The 19,256-nt window shown below is 42.9% G+C and overlaps 2 protein-coding genes across 4 annotated transcripts in view; one reads left to right on the forward strand and one right to left on the reverse strand.

Moving 5' to 3' along the window:
• Positions 1-14,325, reverse strand: part of SRP72 (signal recognition particle 72) — a 30,504-nt gene extending 16,179 nt beyond the window's left edge. The window contains exons 1-9 of one of the 2 annotated variants that reach the window (XM_075544273.1): positions 14,166-14,325; positions 11,748-11,868; positions 9,456-9,579; positions 7,084-7,227; positions 6,893-7,004; positions 4,393-4,424; positions 3,020-3,144; positions 2,873-2,930; positions 570-701 (exon numbers count right to left, since the gene is read on the reverse strand). In XM_075544273.1, the coding sequence (XP_075400388.1) occupies positions 570-701; positions 2,873-2,930; positions 3,020-3,144; positions 4,393-4,424; positions 6,893-7,004; positions 7,084-7,227; positions 9,456-9,579; positions 11,748-11,868; positions 14,166-14,277 (960 nt within the window). In that variant the 5' untranslated portion in view covers positions 14,278-14,325. Of the gene's footprint in view, positions 1-569; positions 702-2,872; positions 2,931-3,019; positions 3,145-4,392; positions 4,425-6,874; positions 7,005-7,083; positions 7,228-9,455; positions 9,580-11,747; positions 11,869-14,165 lie in introns of both variants that reach the window. The other variant, XM_075544272.1, reaches the window with a different exon arrangement.
• LOC142443654 (large ribosomal subunit protein P1-like) lies at positions 4,774-5,082 on the forward strand. Of its 2 annotated transcripts, XM_075544963.1 has the most exons (2): positions 4,774-4,844; positions 4,920-5,082. In XM_075544963.1, the coding sequence occupies exons 1-2, from the start codon at positions 4,774-4,776 to the stop codon at positions 5,080-5,082; spliced, it is 234 nt and encodes a 77-aa protein (XP_075401078.1). The 2 variants fall into 2 exon arrangements, with proteins under 2 accessions (XP_075401078.1, XP_075401077.1); XM_075544962.1 differs by having other exon boundaries at positions 4,774-5,082.
• Positions 14,326-19,256: the final 4,931 nt, after the last annotated feature.

Genomic DNA, 19,256 nt, shown 5'->3' on the forward strand with positions numbered 1-19,256 from the left:
GTGATGCTGAGCAAGATTATAGATTTAAGATCCATCTTATGAAATCATGTCCAGTTACCAATATTGGATAAATTCTTATTTTAGTACACATTCTAATAAAATTCTGACACTATTTCAAAGTCTGGGCCCTTCCTGTCTTCCAAATACAAGAGCTCTGAAAACTGTATATGCCAAATTAGAAGAAAAAGACAAAATTCTGACATTCGAAAAACAAAATTTTACGTAACTTAAAGGATCCTTTCTGGGACTAGTTAATTAATTGCCTTTATAAAAGAGGAAGGAAAAACAAAACCAAACCAGAATAGAATCAAATTCCAGTGTTCCAAATCAAATTGTTACACATCACTATAAACCTAGTGTCCTGGCAGATAACATGCTTTTGTTTTCTACATCCTCCCTCTTAAAGGCAACCAGCCCCACGTCTTTACAAAGAGTTAGGCAAATTGCTTGTTTAGCAAAATCGAATATATGGCATTCTAAAGGATATGCAAACACATTGAAGGCTAAGGAGATATTACAAATAAAAGTAGATGAGACGTATACGCCAAGTTCTTGGGTCTCTGACCTACCTGGTTTGTGTACATGGCAAGTAAAGCTTTGTTAAATTCTATAGCTTGCAGTTGTTTCTTGGAAAGTTTAAACTCTACTCCTTCTGCATTGGTTAATTTCACCTTCTTCTTGGAGTCAAAGACATTTTGGTCCTGATAAAGAAGAGAAAATTTCACCCACAATTAACAAATCTCAAATTAAATTATCTTTGTTAATGCACCACAGCCTCACGGTCTTCATTTCGTTATTCCACGCAAACATGAGGAAAGCGCTTGGACAGCATCTGGGTGGGGTGCTTCAATCTCCTTTAAGATACGTAAATGTTTATATTCGGGTTTTTGTTTTTTAATCTCGTCATTGGGGCTTCCACAGCTCTGACAACAATCCACGCATCTACTGTGTCAAGCACACTTACACACGTCGCCATCACCATCACCATCCTGTAAACGTTTACTTTCTACTTGAGCCAACTTTATCAGCTCCTCCCATGTCTCTCCCTCCCCACCAGGGCTGTTTGGGTTTCTTTTGACAGACCTGAACAACATACCTTTAATTCAAATTTAGTAATGTGTGGGGTGTTCAAGGAACATTCAAAAAAGTTCATACAAAAAAATGGAATGAAAAGATAATGAATTTTTCCACAAACTTTTTGAAGCTCCCACAAACATGTCTAATTTTCAACTTTGCTATCATGGTACTTTATTGTTCAAAAATTTTATTTTCAAGACTCTCCTGAACTTTTCTTTTACTAGCCAACACGTACATACCCACTAATCTGTTCACTCTTGCCCTACCCCTTAGTATTTCTTCCCATGTACATTTGCTTATGCTGTTGCTAGGACTTCGAGCTGCAGTCCTCCTTCTAGAATCGGCTCCAATTTGCCAAGCTGAGAGTTTAGCTTTCACCAAACATTGGAGTAATTAAATACAGAAAAAATTCAACATGCCTAATTTTTATTGCAAGATTAGGAGGAATTTTAGCTCCCCACTTTGAAGGAAGAAGCCGCTGAAACCTTATGCACAGCTTTGAAGCACAGGCAGGTATATTAACTTTGGAAACCTAAAACCTGCCAGTGGCTTGCAATTCCTTCTTCCTGCCATTACTTCACATGTGGAGACCCCGTGCATGCCTGCTCTAGGAGAGGGCTATCAAGGAGCAGATTGGAATCCAAGTTCTATCCTTCGCTGGCTATGACCTTATACAAATTATTCCACTTTGCTACAACTCAGAAGCAAGTACTGGCACCTAAAAAGATTACCAAGGATTAAAACACAATGGAAAAATCGCACAGTATACCCAAAGAACCCAAATGTAAATGACGGGATCACCTTCATGTTTCCAATGGACTCAGTTTTCACTCTCAACATGATGTTTTCCCATGAAAAAAAATGTTCCAAATAGTGATCAATCTCATTAGTAACACTAAATTAAGATTGCCGACATATATACTTGAAATATTTTACCACCCAGAGGGTGATTGCAAGAATAATGATCCTAACTGTACTTCAAAAATAACCACTGGAAAAGAAAAGCTTGCCTTTACATTCACTAGGTGAGAAAGCATCTGAAACTTGCAAACATGCACAGAATTTGATTCAAGTACATGTTTCATCTCTAATGAAGATTCTCTGTTATACCAATAACTGAAAGAAAATCAATGAACTGAGGGAAGAAAAGGATTTAAAGGATCTACAATTACCAAAAGGTTTTATTACTTGATTTTGCTACAAATGGACTGAGTTAGTTTGTGCTAACCTGGCCAATAAACACATGTGGGGTTAATTGAAGGGCAGATGGATACATGGCCCGGTGAGCCTGGCCTTTCGAGTTCTCAGTTCTCTTGCTCTCTGATGGTCAGACCAGGGTGCAGAGCCAGTTCTTGCTTCAACTGGCAAGGCTCACTTCCTGCAAGCCATCCCTGAAGAGAAGCCACATAGACCTACTGTGATGCACAGTTCTGGGTGCTGGAGCAGCCATGTGGAGACCCCTGCTAACATTGATGCTTACACATTCACTGACTCGGCTTTCCTCCTGCAGTCAGTGTCATGGTGTGTGTTTTGTGAGATGGAGGAGGACTTTGTGGATTGGTGTTGGACATAAGGGTTAATGTTGGACTTATGGGCTTGGGCAGCACTGGGTTGGGATGTTTTCTTGATGTGCACTTAACCTGTATATAAAACTCTTATATCCGAGTTTCTGTAGAGTTGTTTCTCTAAAGTACCCAGACTAACCCATGGACTTTCACTGTCAGAAAATGACGCGAATGCAGGGCAGATTGGGTTTAATTTGCCAGCAGTGTAGGAGGCCACGGACCGTCCATACCTTGTTAATGGTAATGATGTTATTTGCGATTACAGCTAGCAATCCCACATCTGTTGGCCTGTGAACAACAAACATTGGTCAAAAACGGCACAAACGGTTCAACGGACTCTCATTCTCAATAAAATCACTTGATTTTAATAAACGTACTTTAGTTTTATTATCTGATTGTAAAGTTGCAGTGCCTCCTCTGTACGACCTTGAAGCTGCAGAATATAGGCCATCTGACCATGAATGATGGCCAGTTCTGCCTGTGAGTCTTCCTCAGTCCCATCCTAAATGGAGAACAAACAGTTTTTCTGTAAATTCTCCAAAACAATGTACACAGATCCCAACTAATCCACATGTATGTACGACAAGCAAGCAACCTTAAAGACAACCAAGAATTTTCCCTTAAAGTGCATTCTCTAATACAGGACCTGTCCTCCAGACAGAACTGTTTTGACAGAGAATGGCAAAAACAGATCCTGGAAGAACGTGTCAACACACTCAGAAATACTTTTGATCAATCATTAGCATTCTCTCAAAACCCAAGAAGTGCCTTTTATTTTTCATCTAAAAAAAAAGCAAACAAGTTTAGCTTTTAACAATTATATTCTGATATTTTTGAAAAATAATTTTCTTATAAGAACATATTTGAAAAATGTTTTGCTCTCAACTCTACCGAAGTCTAAAAGCAGAAGATTCTAATTCCTACTGTACAAAGAAGTCTGAACGCTGGAAGCTGTCACGAAAGCAGAAGTTCTCTGCACTGACTCTGCAGCTACCGTTCCAGAAAAGCTGGCTGGTGTCCATGGCACAACGAAAGCTAGATGCAGAAGGCGTTGTTCTTGTGCCAGAAAGCACTCCAGTTTTCTCACCTGTTGAGAGCATGCTGACTAAGCGTCAAGAAATGAGTATTTCTAAATCCATTCATACCAGTTGTGCTTGATAAAAAAATTACAAAATTTAAATATTACAGTTAGAAAAGAACTAGAAAGGCGAAAAAAAAGTTCTTTCAATTAAACGCATAATGAATGCTCAGAAAGACTTAATAAAATCAAATTTCTAAGAAATAAATTTTAATTTTAATGAAAATTACTATTTAATTAGGTATAAGCCAGAAAATGTAAAATATCTGACATTTGTAATTTTAAAAATTTGTAATAAAACCGCCCACAGCTTTAACATAATAATCTGCTTCAACAAAAACCAAAATAGAAAGCATGTTGGAGTATGTCTAGTTTATGTAGGAATCATGTATGAAATTCCTATGAGCAGAATCATACTCAAAGACATTCTAACTGTGGAACATGAATCTGTTTATTTGAATTGAAAGTAAAATGTCTAAGAATGTTAACTAGTTTGTATCATGATTTCTCAACTAAATAGATCAATCAACTGAGCAAAAGAGAGTCTACTTTGATTTCTCTTTAGGGAAAAACCATGTATTCCAAGCCATCAAATACTACAGGGAAGGTTGCTATTACCGGTAATTTCTATCACAGTGCGAATTTGGGGTTTAGCAACCATGGACTACTTACAGAGTCTTCTGACAGTGAACGGCGGCAAAGATCTGAAGGAGAAGAAATGTTTTAAAATTAGCATCACTGGCAATTGCCATTCCCTTTCACAATTTAATCCTTGGGCACAAGATTCTAAGATAATCTTAATGACAAGCAAATCAGAAATGTATCATTAACATCAAACACACTACAGAAGCATCATCAGTCCCTGATTACTCTAGTTTGTCCTTCCTTCATTTGTAGTCTCAACCCTATAAAAACCATTTGAAGCTCTTTCCTCAGCTGTCGCTAAGGTGTTCGGTTCTTCCGAGGAAGCTAAGGCCGTGTTGGGGTGAGCCCCTCACTTCATCCGGGGGCTAGCACCATGCCCAGCAGCTGCCAGCCCAGGACTCCCACACCATGGCCTCCATCTCCCAGCTCGCCTGCATCTACTCAGCCCTCATTCTGCATGACGACAAGGTGACAGTCACAGAGGACAAGATCAACACCCTCATTAAGGCTGCCGGTGTCAACGTGGAGCCCTTCTGGCCCAGCTTGTTTGCCAAGGCCCTGGCCAACATCAACATCGGGAGCCTCGTCTGTAATATAGGGGCTGGTGGCCCTGCCCCAGCTGCTGGTCCCCAACCAGCTGGAGGACCTGCACCCTCCACAGCTGTTGCCCCAGCTGAGAAGAAAGTAGAAGCAAAAAAAAAAGTCGGAAGACTCTGATGACATGGCCTTTGGTCTTTTTGACTAAACCCTCTTTTGTAATGTGTTCAATAAACCAAACTGAACTCTTAAAAAAAAAAAGCATTTTGAGGAACTTTTAAAAATTATAACTGTAAATTGTTTTTAATTTTTAAGGACAAAAAATGTATAAATACAAGGTCTGGTTTATTGTAAACTGTCATAGAAAAGGATAGAAATAGTCTAATGCCACCACCTAGAGATAACCATTGCTAGCATATAGGTGGCTAACTCAGTGGGTTTTTTAAAGTAAATGCAGATCCATTTTTAAATGACAGTGGAATGTTAGACAGAGTACTTCGAAGCTTCCTTTCCCCAATTTATTTGCTCTGGAGATCTTTGTGTTGTAATAAGCATATATCTACATTATTAGTTTGAATGACTACATGGTCATCTATTTTGTGACTACAGTAAAATGTAGCCAAACTTATGATGGAAATCCAGGCTGTTTCTAAAAAAAATTTTTTTAAATAAACATTCATATAGATACAATCTATACATCAATTTATCGAATATTCCCTTAAGATGAATCCCAAGAACGGGAATTACTAAATGAAACTTGCAAATTTGAAACTTTGATACACTAAGTCCATTGCCAAGCAAGTCAGCCTGACTATCCTCCAGGAGCAGTGGAGCTCACTGTCATCCAGGCCATTCCCACCCACGGCAACCCTCTTAAGACAGACTGGACTTGCCCTTTGAGGTCTCCAAGGCTGTAATTATTTATTTGTGAGAGCAAGAAGTCTCCTCTTTGTCCTGCAGAGCAGCTGGTGGGTTTGAAGTGAGCAGCACAACCCGCAATCTACAAGGGTTCCTTTTACGGCAAAGTAGAAGAATGGCCTTTCCCCATACCACTATCGATACTTGATGTGATCATGAAGTGATGGGTCTTAAACAACTGTTATTTCTTAATGATGCCCTCTCAACATTTAACAGTAGAACACCCAGTTTCAGCTTTTTATGTCCAGCGCCTTCACTGCATTCCCTTACAACAAGGAAAATTGATGCAGAAAGGCCTGCATATTTCAGGAATTGAGAGCAGACTTAAGTGCTCTTTAAAAAAATTTTTTCCCTAAAGCATGTAATTATAGGGACATATCAAATGAAACGCAAATGTGCCTGACTGGTGCTGTCAGTGTACAAAAATTGTATATGCACAGCTGTAACTTATAACTATTAACTGCTCCCATTCCTCACTCAATGTTTATGACACATTAAGTGCTTCAATAAAAACTCATATAATTTATATTTAACATTCATATTAACTTGTTCAAAAACCTATGCCTCAAAAAATAAAAATCTTATGGAAAAAATAATTTTAACTTATGAAGGGCTCATGAGAGAGTGTGGGCAGAAGAGGGAGGGGAAAGAAATGGGGAGCTGATATCAGGGGCTCAAGTGGGAAGAGAATGCTTTGAAAATTATGGCGGCGGCACATGTGCAAATGTGCTTGACACACTGGATGAATGTATGGATTGTAATAACAGAGGTAAGAATAAAAGTATTTAATACAAAAACAAAAACCTACACCTCAAAATTCTTACATTAAGGTCTGGCATAGATGAAAATGAACAAGTAGGCTGGATCAAGGTTCAGACAAATATCGAAGAAATAGTGTCAAAACAAACAAACAAACACACAAGAGAAAGGGCAGAGGATATTTGAAAAATTCTCACTGCATTAATCATCTTCATTTAATACTCCACAAAAAACAAATGCAACTTGTGGCGATACACTGCAAACTTATGTAAGACGCTAATTTTTGCACACATACAATTTTTAAGCTTCCAACCTTGGGCTTTTTGCAGGATCTTCATGGCCTGGGTCAGCTGGTCCTGTCCAATCAGAGCGCATGCAGCGTTATAACACAATTCATATGTGCCTTCTTGGAGGCCCAGGTTGTCCTGCCAGGGAGCAAAATACCAGTCACATACTACACAGGGTAAACAGTTCATGGCTCTAGCGGTTCATAAGGTTACTCACTGGAACCACTTTTTCCCAATTGCTTTGAGCTGCAACAACTGCAGAAAGGTTGGTTTTTCTTTCCTCATCATACTCATCTTGGGAGTTTCGGACAAGATCTCTGTACACAGCTAAGCACTCATCATAGCGTTCCAACCGGTACAGCTGAAGGGGCAGAGAGCAAGTGAAAAGAATCAGAAGAGAAGCTGGGGTGTACTGTGACACCATACAAACCCTTGCTGGAACTGCTAAATGGGAAATTAACTCAGTGTAACTGAAGACAAGCAAATGTATTTTTCTTCCTAATTTTTTATTAGTTTAGTGTGCTAATAATATTTACAAAAGATTATTTGCAATGAATCTCAACTATATTGACTGGTAAAGAATATACCAATTATTGGTAAAGAATAGAAAAATCTTTTTTTTTCCCTTACCCACTTTCCTGAAATTAAATGTCTAAGAAAACTTTTCTACAGAGAGCAATCCTGCTGTAAATACCTAAGCTTGCCTGTAAGAAAAAAATAGTAGCAAAAAATGATTATTGTCCTCCGGCAAACAAGGACAAGATCAAGTGTTAACAGAAGTATTTAATATTTCTGAAAATGTCACTATATTTAATCTTACTTTATTGCCTCTGTTCTGGAAACTAGCTACTGTACAAGGCAGTTGCAAGTAAAGCACATAAAACCCAATTCCAACTTATTTCATTCAAGCTATTCTTAAAAACCAACAAAAACTGCCACTCCGGGTCACACATTAAATAGTCCATGATGTAGGATAGAAATTGGAAACCTTCATCAGTTCTACAACAGAACTGACCCTAAAACTTCCTGACCAGAGAAAATCCACTGCCACTCAGATAATTCAGACCCCCAGCAACCTTCCAGGGCCTGGTTGAAATGCCCCATCTGGTTTCTAAGGCTATAAATTTTACAGAAGCAGAATGCCACACTGTCCTCCTGCAGAGCGGCTGGCGGTTTTGAACCACCCACCTTTCAGTCAGCAGCCGAGTGCTTTAACCACCATATCCCAGGATTCATCTAAATGTTCCAAACCCAAACAGTGCCATCAAACTGAAAGCCTTTTGGTTTTCCAAGGTTGCAAATGTGCACAGGTGCAGAAACTCTCACCTTTCTTCTGTAGACGGGCCGGTGGGTCTGAACAGCAGCCCGATGAGTAACCCACACCGCCACCACGTAAAACCTCCCAGCTTACCTGCAAAGTTCTTTATGGACTCACAGTCCATGAACTTACCCAAGTCTTCCTTCAACCCATTTGCCCCACTTGCTCAAACTACCTCTTGGAAATTATTAGCCCTCAATTGACTTGGTCATTTTTTTTAAAAGCGTAACTCATTCCAATAGACACAGTTCTGTCCCCTCATCACTATCAATCCTCATTCATATTAAACTTATGTCTCAAAATCCTTTGAAATACAGGGATACTATGAGGTGGCTGAATTCAGTTGAATTATTTTTATCATGATTTTCTAGATTACAACACCATTCATATACCAAAAAGAAATACTAATTCACAACTGTGAACGATTTAGGCTTACTGGTTTTCATCTTTCTAACTAAAAAGTCCAACCTATTCTAGGAACGGTTCTATTTCCTGAATTTCCAAATGGCCCTGAGGAAGTCATTTGTTCAGAGCACTAGCTACGCACAACTGTCCGAATGAAGTTCAACACGAGGGGTATGTTCAAACTTCAGGAAACTGGTCTGGCCGTCAGCTTTGTAGAGCACCCCTGCTCCTTGCTAGGTACAGCCACACTCATTCAGGAAGACTACCGACAGGTATTTTTTTGTTTGTTTGTTTCTTCCATGTGGGTTGTTTTTTTTTTTAAACAATTTATTAGGGGCTCATACAACTCTTATCACAATCCATACATATACATACATCAATTGTATAAAGCACATCTGTACATTCTTTGTCCTAATCATTTTTTTCTCCTCTTTTCTTTTTTTACATTTTATTAGGGACTCAGTCAACTCTTATCACAGTTCATACATATACATACATCAATTGTATAAAGCACATCCATACATTCCCCGCCCCAATCATTCTCAAAGCATTCGCTCTCCACTTAAGCCCTTTGCATCAGGTCCTCTTTGTTTTTTCCCCTCTTTCCCCGCTCCCCCCTCCCAATGTGCCCTTGGTAATTTATAATCATTATTTTGTCATATCTTGCCCTATCCGGAGTCTCCCTTCCCCCCCTTCTCTGCTGTCCCTCTCCCAGGGAAGAGGTCACATGTGGATCCTTGTAATCAGTTCCCCCTTTCCAACCCACTCACCCTCCACTCTCCCAGGATCGCCCCTCACACCCTTGGTCCTGAAGGTATCATCCACCCTGGATTCCCAACCGACAGGTATTTTAAAGCAGCAATTACCACTTGTCCATAAAGCTCCTTCAGTTTGTCTGTCTGCTGGGTAGCACCTTCTATTGTCTTCAAGGCATTCTCAATCCTGTTCAGCCTGTACTCGCAATATGCCTTCTCAAAGGAAAGAGAATTACTGAAAAAGGAAAACAGGTCATCTGATGAGAAGCTATTACCACAGAGCACTCACTATGTGCACTGCCAGACACTGTTCTAAGCACCTCATCGGTAGGATTTATTTCATGTAACAACAGATGACGCAGCTCAGAAAAGTAGTGCCATGCCCCAAATCACACTGCTAGTTAGTCGCTGAAAATGGTATTATTCCCATTTCCTCAGGCTTGCACATGCCTGCGTGCATATTCTTATTCAAATTATTGGTCTCTAGAAACTGACATTTAAAAATAAAAGTATGAATTATTTATATAACAAATTTTCTTAGTAACAAAGAATCAGAACACTGTTTTAATTGGATTATTCTGATTTTTTAAAACTTATTAATTGGGAGTTAATACATATCATATCATCCTATATTTCGATCACATCACTGAATCTTAAACCCACTTAACTAATTAAGGTTTCTTTTAATTTGCTCAAGAAGCAAATGATTAGCAAAGAAAAGCAAAAAATCTTGTGAACACAGCCTGCCTAACGGAACAGCTAGTAAACACAGAACTGCTGACATTCATAGATTTAAGAATTCATTTATATTAATATTTATACTAGAAATGTCTCTTTGAACATAACTTGAGAGGAAGAAAATAGCAAGTCTTTATTGACTTCTCTAAGAAACATTAAGGAACTTTGGTGGTACAGTGGGTCAAGCACTGGGCTGTCAGTCACAAGGCCTGTAGTTCAACCCAGGTGCTGCTGCTCAGAGGGAGGAAAATGAGGCCTCCAGCACCGGAGACTGACCAGCTCCCACATCTATGAAGCAGTTCTACTCTGCCTACGGTGGGTCACTGTTAAGTCGGATTTCACTCAATGCTAGTGGACAACAAACATCTGAAAATGTTCCTGTGTCAGAAAATGGACAGTATTTCCTAAATATTAAATTCTAAGTTAAAAATTTAATAGAAAGCAGTTCCATTTATTTACAATTCTTTTTTTAAGAAACAAAATTTTAAAATTGGTTTTCAACTTGCAATACATTTATGATTCAAATACAAAAACAAAATGGTATTCACTAAGAATCTGCTCCCAGTATAATCCAAATTTACCGCTTCTTCCTACTGCGAACAAGTAACTATTTGTATTGTTTCGCCTTCCAGTGTTTGTTTTTGCAAACATAAAAATTCTCACATCTTTTTTATATGGTGGTTCTACTCCTTATAAACCATATCACATTAAAGAATATACTGCAAACTTCACTTCAAAATACATTTTACAAAGGAAAAAAAATTAACCTTTTTTTAAGGGTAAGGGTTAACAACAGGGTGGGGGAACAGCCATCTGCTCAGAAAACTGCAAAATAATTCTTGACAATGGAAGATCTTAGCCATAGACCACGGTTACCTAAGTAATTCTCAATGGCAGAAGGCAGAGGTAGGCCAAAATTGTCATTCTACCCTGGAGACTGCTAGCCACTTTTAAACAACCATTTACATACCAACTCTACATGTTCTGCCATCTCCCTTAAAAAAAAAAAATTAAGGGGAAGGAGGAAAAAAATTGTGGAGTTGATACCAAGGGGTCAAGTAGAAAGAAAACGTTTTGAAAGGGAGGATGGCAATATATGTACAAATTTTTAAATATATGTACAAATGTGCTTGACACAATGGATGTATGGATTGTTATAAGCACTATAAGAGCCTCCAATACAATGATTAAAATAAATAAACGTTGGCCAAGTTATTCTCCCTATGACCTCCAAGGACCCCTGGTACATTTATGCCCCACATACCTAAACAGCCGCACGCCTGCTGCAGGGTTCTAGGCAATATACAGACAACAAGCTCAATGCTCTGAGTAATAGTATCAGCCCTACAGAACAGACACCTGCAAATCTTCATAGGAACAGACAGAGCAGCTGATGGACCTGAATTCCCAAACCTTTCAGTTATCAGCCCAGTGCTTACCCCATGATGCCACCAGAGCCTCTTTAGAGGGCATATGGGAATAAAAAATAGCTCCTGAAAGGTAAAGGAGGACAAAAAAACCGACTGCTCCTCACAATTTCAGAAATACTTTGTCAAGCAAATTAAGGGAAAGAAATGAATGAACTGTGGTGCAAAGTCATAAAGTGGCTAGAGCAAGAGTCAAAGGGTTTCTAACAGTAACTGTACAAACACGTAAATCACTCACTTGGCCAACACCTTGGTGTGAGTATTGATGACATTCAAGGCTTCTTTGAAACTCCCATTCTGGATGAGGCACACCACTTTGCAGTGCAGGGCAGTTATATCATCCTTGTTGATCTGCAAGACTAGACATCACTTTCATGAGAGTTGTTTTCATAGCCACACCTTTTCACAGTCTTAGTACTTTTCCAACCCAATCTCATGACATACAATTTCAAATTTTATTGCAGTAGAAATGATTACTAGAAACGCTAAAAAAAACCTGATTTTCATTTTTAGTTTAATACACTTCAACAAGAATGACTCAATACAACTTATTTTGCTGAAAATGATTCTAAACGCCCATTAAAAATGTTCCCCTTCCTCTAAGATGTCCAATGAGAAATACAGGTGGCCAAGTTTCAGTGCCAAACAACTGCTGGGTGTGGCTGGCCAGAATGTCTCCTCTTGCTCTTGGACATCTACAGGGTATAATTCCCAGACTAGGAAGCAAAGTAGTTTCTACCAATTAGGAAAATATATATTGGACAATAGATTGATTGCCTTTGCTGATGAAAAAATCCTGTTATATGATATTGGGTAAGATCTATCCATTGAGAAAAATTAATTCAAGCCAAGTTTTGTTGTTGGGTGGATCAAATAATTCTTAAGGACAGCTGCTTTCCTCCATGCAAGTCACCCAAAGTGTGCTGTAGTCACCAAAGCCACTGACCACTGCTGTGTTAACACAGCAACAGGTTACAAAACAAAATCAGCCGTCTGTTGTTTTGAATGAGCCAACTGTCTTGATGACTAAACTTCAAATCTAATAAAAAACAGCCTGCACCTTCAGAACACAAGTCTTTAGTAAAACTGGGAGTATTAAAAAGCAAGGCTATCTCCAGCTGGAGAAATCAGAATAATGAAAAAAAATCAGGTATATGGATGCAATTAGTCTACAACCTTGACTCGGTGGTGCCCAGCTACCACTACTCCCTGGTCTGATAAAGAAGGTCCTGGACAGAGTGGGAGGAACAAATAAAACAAAAGGCACAGTTATTAGAGACCAGGCTTACAGGCAGATAGGGACTGGTGGTGACCCCAAGACTATGCGCTTCAGTCAGTTTAAAAAGGGAAGCATTTACCCCAGGACAAAGCACAGAGGATTAAGAGAAGGGAAACAGGAAAACACAGGGAGGAAGGAGGAAAGGGAAGGTATCATGGAAGGGATTGCAATGGATCAGCAGAAGCCAAGTCTCTATGAACTGACGTAAACCTGACAATCTGTGCTATAAAGCAAGTAAGTCACAAATGGGGGGGGGGGGGCGCAAACAAAGAAAAAATCCAGAAGGTCCCTATTAAGAGTTGTGTAATAAAGGGGTAGGAGGAAGGTGGAGAGAGGAGAGGGAACCCATCACATTGATCCACAAATAAAATACACACACACACAAACACACACACTTCTAGGCCCTAGGGGAATGAACAACAGAAACCATAGGGGGAGACAGCGGTCAGTTTAAGATGAAAATAATAACAATTTATAATTTATCAAGGGGTCACGAGGGTGGGGGGTAGGGAGGGACTAAAGGATCTGATACCAAGGGCTCAAAAGAGAGTAAATGTCTAGAAAAGAATGATGGCAACCTATGTACAAATATGCATGAAACAAATGATGGATAGACTGTTATGAGTTGCACAAGCCCCCCAATAAAATGATCTTTTAATAAAAAAAGAGCTGTGTAGTAAAAGATCAAAGAATTTGGCAACTTGAATCTCACACCAAAAGGCCGTACAACTTTAAATGATCACATAAGGCCCGATAAGGGTCCAAAGCGGGCCAAACTTTAAGCAGACTGCCATGATCCCAAATGTAGGTGCTCTCCGGCTTAATGACGCTGGGGGGTTCCGTCTGCGGGGGCGACCCGCCGGCCCCACGGTCGCCCCTCAGACGGACTGCTCCAGCACCCGCGTCCAGCTTACGTGTCCCGGCAGGCTCCTACTCTCGCCGAGGGATCGAGAGCGAACGCTCTGTCAACCACACGGCCCGGCTCATTCCGTCCAAGAGGGAGAAGAAGGAAAAGGGGGTGATGTGGGAGATGTGCAAATAACGCGGGAAAGCAGAGAAGCGGATCTTGGATGGAAAGACGGTTTGGGAGAGGCGCCCGGCGCTGCGGTCTCTTTAAATCGCTCCCTCGCACCCCGCGGGGCTCGGAGGGGGAAGGACACGTGGCGCTAAGCAACCGGGACCCCGGGGAGCCGGAGAGCGGAGGGGCGGCGGCCGCTGCGAGCGGCGACCCGGCCGGGAGCGGTCGCACCGCAGGGTCCCTCGATCCCTCCCTCCCTCCCTCCCTCCCGCGTCTGGGCAGCGGTGGTCGCGCGCCGGAAGGAGGCCGCGTCCTCTCGCCCCCGCGGGCCCCCCGCCCGCGCCCGTGCCGACACTCACTCTTGTTGACGGTCTTGAGGGCGCGCGTGAAGTCGCCGTTCTGACCGTAACGGTTGACTTCACTCCAGAGCGCCGGCACCGAAGCCCCCCCGCCGCCGCCGCCGCTCGCCATCTTGGAGGAGGGGCGGGGCAACCTCTGCCCCGGAAGCGGATCTCGGGAACACCGAGCCAAGCCGGAAGCGGGTGTTTCCTAAGAGGAGCGGGGTTGGGGGGCGCCCTCTTGGCTTCGTTTGAGTCGGAGACGCTATTCGGCTGTGATCACAAGACATTGGTGTCGTGGCCTTCGTTTCAAATACATCTCACCGATGCACTCGTGCGATTCCGGGAGAGACGAGGCCACACAGTTGGGGCTCAAAGCGGCGAGTGTTTCCGGGTGACCGCTGCAGACCCACAAGGTGTTGTGGACCCAGGAGGCAAATCTGGCCGACTTCCGTGCCTACAAGCCCTTGATGGTCTAGGCTGAAAAAGAAAAGCACTTCAACTAGAAATCATAGAAAGTCGCTTGAAAGAGAGGCGCAGTTTTGTCTGTCATTGGGAATCCTTAAAGTAGTTGGCACTTGTGAACAGATTCTTGAAGAGATGCCAAGTGTTTGGGAAGTGGTGAAGGGCATTCCTACACTGAGGCAAAGAGAACCCCTGAGTTTAGTGCAAACCTCCGGACCGCCCTCAGTCCTTTAGTTCAGGAGCAGTCAGCACTAAAGCCGGAGGTAATGTATTTTGGGGTGAGAATACCCATATTCAGAGTCTGGATCTTCAACTCAATGGACGCCTTTGAACAAGTTTCTTCTCAGAATCTCAGGTTAAAGTAGGTTAATCTCATACAATACGATCTAACGATTATAGATTATTTCATGGATCCCAATAAACTCATGTAACACAAATATCAAGGTTGGTTCCAATATCAAGAAGGTGTGGCTACCCATTGAGTAAAAGATAGCTTCTGGGGTCTTAAAGGCTTCAAGTTAAACAAGCGGCGATCTAGTAGAGAAGCTACAAACCCACATGGAGGAAGCACACCAGCCTGTGTGATCATCAGGTTTCAAGGGGACTAGGTAACAGGCATCAGAGGCCACAAAGCAAATATACTGATGCAAATTATGGGAGGGCGGAGGAGACCCGAAGCCCATATGTAAACAATTGGACATTCCCACACAGAAAGGTCACAAGGAAGGAGCGAGTCAGCCAGGGTGCAGCGAAGCACTGGCAGAGCACACATTCCTCTAGTTCTTTAATGCTTCCACCACCCGCCACCCACTATCATGAATGACCCCAGTTCTACTTTACAAATCTACTTTATAAATATGTTAGGGTTCTCTAGAGAAACAAAACCAGAACACTAATGATATATATATATATATCCTGGGTAAACTTGGGGAAAAAAATCCACAGAAACTCATATGTATAAGAGAGAGTTGTATATAAAGGGTAAATGTACATTAAGAAAGCATCCCAACCCAGTGCTGCACAAACCCATTAGACCAACATTAGCCCATACGTCTGACACCAATCTACAAAGTCCTCTTCAATCTCACAAAACACACACAATGACACCAATTGCAGAAGGAAAGCTGAATCCGTGAACGTGTAAGCATCTCAGCGCTGGCAGTAGTCTCCACTCAGCTGCTTCAGCACCCAGGGCTACATCCAGGGTGAGTCCATATGGCTTCTCCTCAGGGATGTCTTGCAGGAACTGAGCCTTGCCAGCTGAAGCAGGGAACTGGCTAAGGCAGCTGCATCCTGGTCCAATCACCAGAAAGCAAGAGACCTGACAACTAGAAAGGCTAGGCTCACCGAGCCATTTAGCTCTCTGCCCTTCAATTAACCCCACATGTGTTTACTGGCTAGGTTGGCACAATAAACCTTAACTATCTCTCATATATATATATATATATATATATCATAAGAAACAATCTATAAAGCAGTACAAATGGCTCAGTGCAACTCACTTCTGTGAGACACCTAATACACTGGCAGTCCTTCAAGTCTTGAGGGCTGCCGGGTCGTCGTCTGTAGAACAATTCAGGCTATCTGGCTACAGGCAGCAAACAATAAGGCAGATCACCAACAGTCAGCCAGATGACAGGGTCCAAGAGTCCCTAGCTCAAGTGACATATACTCTAGTAGCATGGTGAAGCGGGTCTTGAAGGAACCTTAAACTACAGCAACACAATCCACGGGTTAGGTGTCCCACAGGTATTGTAGCTTGCAAATTGAGGCAGAGAACAAGCTAAGGCAGCTGCACACTGGTCTGATCATCAAAGAAAATGAGACAAGAAAGGGGAGCCTCGCCAAGCCAGTTTTCTCTCCGCCCTTCAATTAATCCCACATGTGTTCATTGGCCATATTGGCACATAAACCTATCATAGGTACAGATAATAGCTTGCAACACAGGGAATCCAGGACAGATAAAGCCCCCAGGAACAGTAATGGGAGTAGCAGTAACCATTGGGAGTTGGGGGAGAAATGGGGAACTGTCTATAATGATTGACATATACCCCACCCCCCAGGGGGAAGAAACAGAAATGTGGGTGAAGGGAGACAGTGTACAATGTAAGCTTGATTTGGCAACAGAAAGAAGGCAAAGATAGAAAACAGTTCCAAAGGTTTATTTCAGAGCTCCAGAGCTAGGTTCACGTGTCCCTAATTGGGGGCCAGAGAAGTCGCGCTGCCCAGGAGGGAGGGGGGGAGTACAGAGAAAGGGATGGGAGCATCCTGGACTCCCGGGCAAGAATCACGGGTCCCCAGGTAGGTGTGGGCCCTCAAAGATGTGCTGTCCGGGGTGAGGTGAGGAGTTGTATAGCCCGGTCCAGGGGAGGGAGTAGCTGGGGAATTTTCCACTGCAACTTTGTTGTCTGCAGATCTGGAGCTAGGCAACAGTGTTCAAAGTTATCTATGAGTTTGAAGACTAAGGCTCCAAACAGAGATAGAATTTAGCCAGGAATGTGAAGTTGAGAAAGATTTTATTGACGCAGGGAAAGAACTCCCAGGAGGAAAGGGAGAGCAGAGAAAGGGACAGAGGCATCTTGAGACCCCGGGCAGGTTCCAAGACCCAAAAATTAGGTCAGGGAAATCGCGCCTGGCAGTGAGGCAGTGGGACATATATAGGGCTTGAGCCAAGGATGTATGTACTGAAGGGGAAAGAAGGCCTTCTGGTCCTGCAGTTGCAGGGTCTGAGTCAGGATGTGGTCTGTGAGTACATCATCTGGTTTTTCACAGACCGAATTCCTGGAAATCTGAGTGAAGGTGCTGTACAGACCCGGCCTGGAGAAATAAGCTCCTTGGAATGCTGGAAGCACAGTCCAGCTTTGGCCTTGAGAGGCGGGGGGATGGGGCCACAGTCCATCAGGCTTTCAGGACAGTTGGGGGAAATGGATGCATGGTCTGGACTCAGCCCAAACAATTTGTAACAGTTAGTGTTTTGCACCTGGGCTTGAAGGCCACTAAAGGGGAGGAGGAGGCCTGGCCTCCCGTTTCCTGCTGGTAAGGGGGGGCTGTGGGTTTAGACACTGGAGCAGGCAGAAGGTGGGGGCGGCTCATTTGCAAGCAGGTGTACGGGTCGAGGAGAAGCTGGTTTACCATGACCCTGGACAGTTCTTGTATACGCTGCTGGATAAATCTGAGAAAACACAGAGCCTGGGCTTGGCGAAGGTGATCGGGTCATTGAGTCCAGGCTCCATCAGTCCTCAGCAACTAGGCCCAGTAGTGTCAACAGTGGGTCAGAGCTTGGAGGGACTGGCCTTCCATGCTTGGGTGCCAAAGGACAGTCACTTCTCCAGTGGTCCCATTGACCACACGCTGGACAAGTCTTGTTGGGCGGATGGGGTTGTGGGGAGTGATTGGACCAGCGATCTTGTCGGCCACCCCTGAAGCAGCCTCCGGATGTGGTCTGAAACTGCTCTTCCCAGGGCCTGGGAAGGATGCCAGTGCAATCGAGGCTTGAGCCTGTAAGTTTGCCTTCTGGCGCTTTCAGGACTCCCTGTCTGCCTCTGCCTGCTCCTCGCTGGTATTAAAGACTTTAAAGGCTAAGTTTACCAGATCCCCAGGCAGAAGTCTGAGGGCCGTCCTCAGCCTTTTAAAAATTCTTTCTAATGTCTGGCACTGATTGAGTAATGAAGTGTGTGGTGAGGACTGTGGCCCTGCTGGTGAGATTGGGTTTACGAAGGTGTATTGGGTAAGAGGTATAGGTAAAAGTGTGACCCAGGACTGGCGGAATTCTACAGAAAGCTTTGTGAGGTTATTTTTCAGGAGTCCATTGGTCCTTTCTAGTTTTCCTGGTGACTGAGGTCTGTATGGAATGTGTAGCTTCCAGTCTATGTCTAGAGCGGAACATACCTGATGCGTAATCTTGGAAATGAAAGCAGGCCCATTATCAGATTGTATGGAGGTGAGGAGACCAAATCTGGGAATGACGTGGGTCAGCAGGGTTTCTTTCTGTCACTACTGCTGCGGTTTCATGTTTGATAGGAATGGCTTCTACCACCCTGTAGGTCACTGTTGGAATCCAAAGGGGCTGGAAAAGGAGAGGCTGTTGAGACTGAGGACCCAGCCTCACAAGGTACGGACACCTCCAGAGACTTGTGCAGAGGGACCCTGGACACAAATGGACTAAAACTGAACAAGGAGGAAGAGGATGCATTTCAGAATTTCAGAAAGGCCCCGTGCTGAGCGCATCAGAAAAAGAGACCAAAACCCAAGCACCGGAGGAGATGCAGAAGCCAGAGAGGGAAGCCAAGAAATCCGAACTTTCCAAAGCCACATTCAACTAAACTCCTGACATCTGCAAGACCAGAATGTGAATCCAAGTGATTGAAGGGGGAAAAAATGCTGCTGCCGAAACTCAAGACCAATATTCCAGAACTATGAGATCCTGGGACCAGGCCCGAGGAGACCCCGACAACCCTAAGGCTTCCTCGGGCACATGCTTGCCCTGCTGAAGGCTCCCCTGCCTCTTTCCTTTGCCACCACAGAACATGTTTTAATTTGAAGTGCTCAAAGCTTCACCTGGAACCGGAGTCGTCAAGACTCAGTTCTCCTGCTCCACTGGAGCAATGTTTGCTGTGTATTTATGTGTCTGTCCTAAGTACAGTATAT

This window comes from Tenrec ecaudatus, chromosome 3 (assembly GCF_050624435.1).
Source record: "Tenrec ecaudatus isolate mTenEca1 chromosome 3, mTenEca1.hap1, whole genome shotgun sequence".
Lineage (NCBI taxonomy): Eukaryota > Metazoa > Chordata > Mammalia > Afrosoricida > Tenrecidae > Tenrec > Tenrec ecaudatus.

Excerpts from the sequence above, each read along its gene's own strand:
- LOC142443654 (XM_075544962.1), top strand. The coding sequence starts at position 4,774 with ATGGCCTCCATCTCCCAGCTCGCCTGCATCTACTCAGCCCTCATTCTG.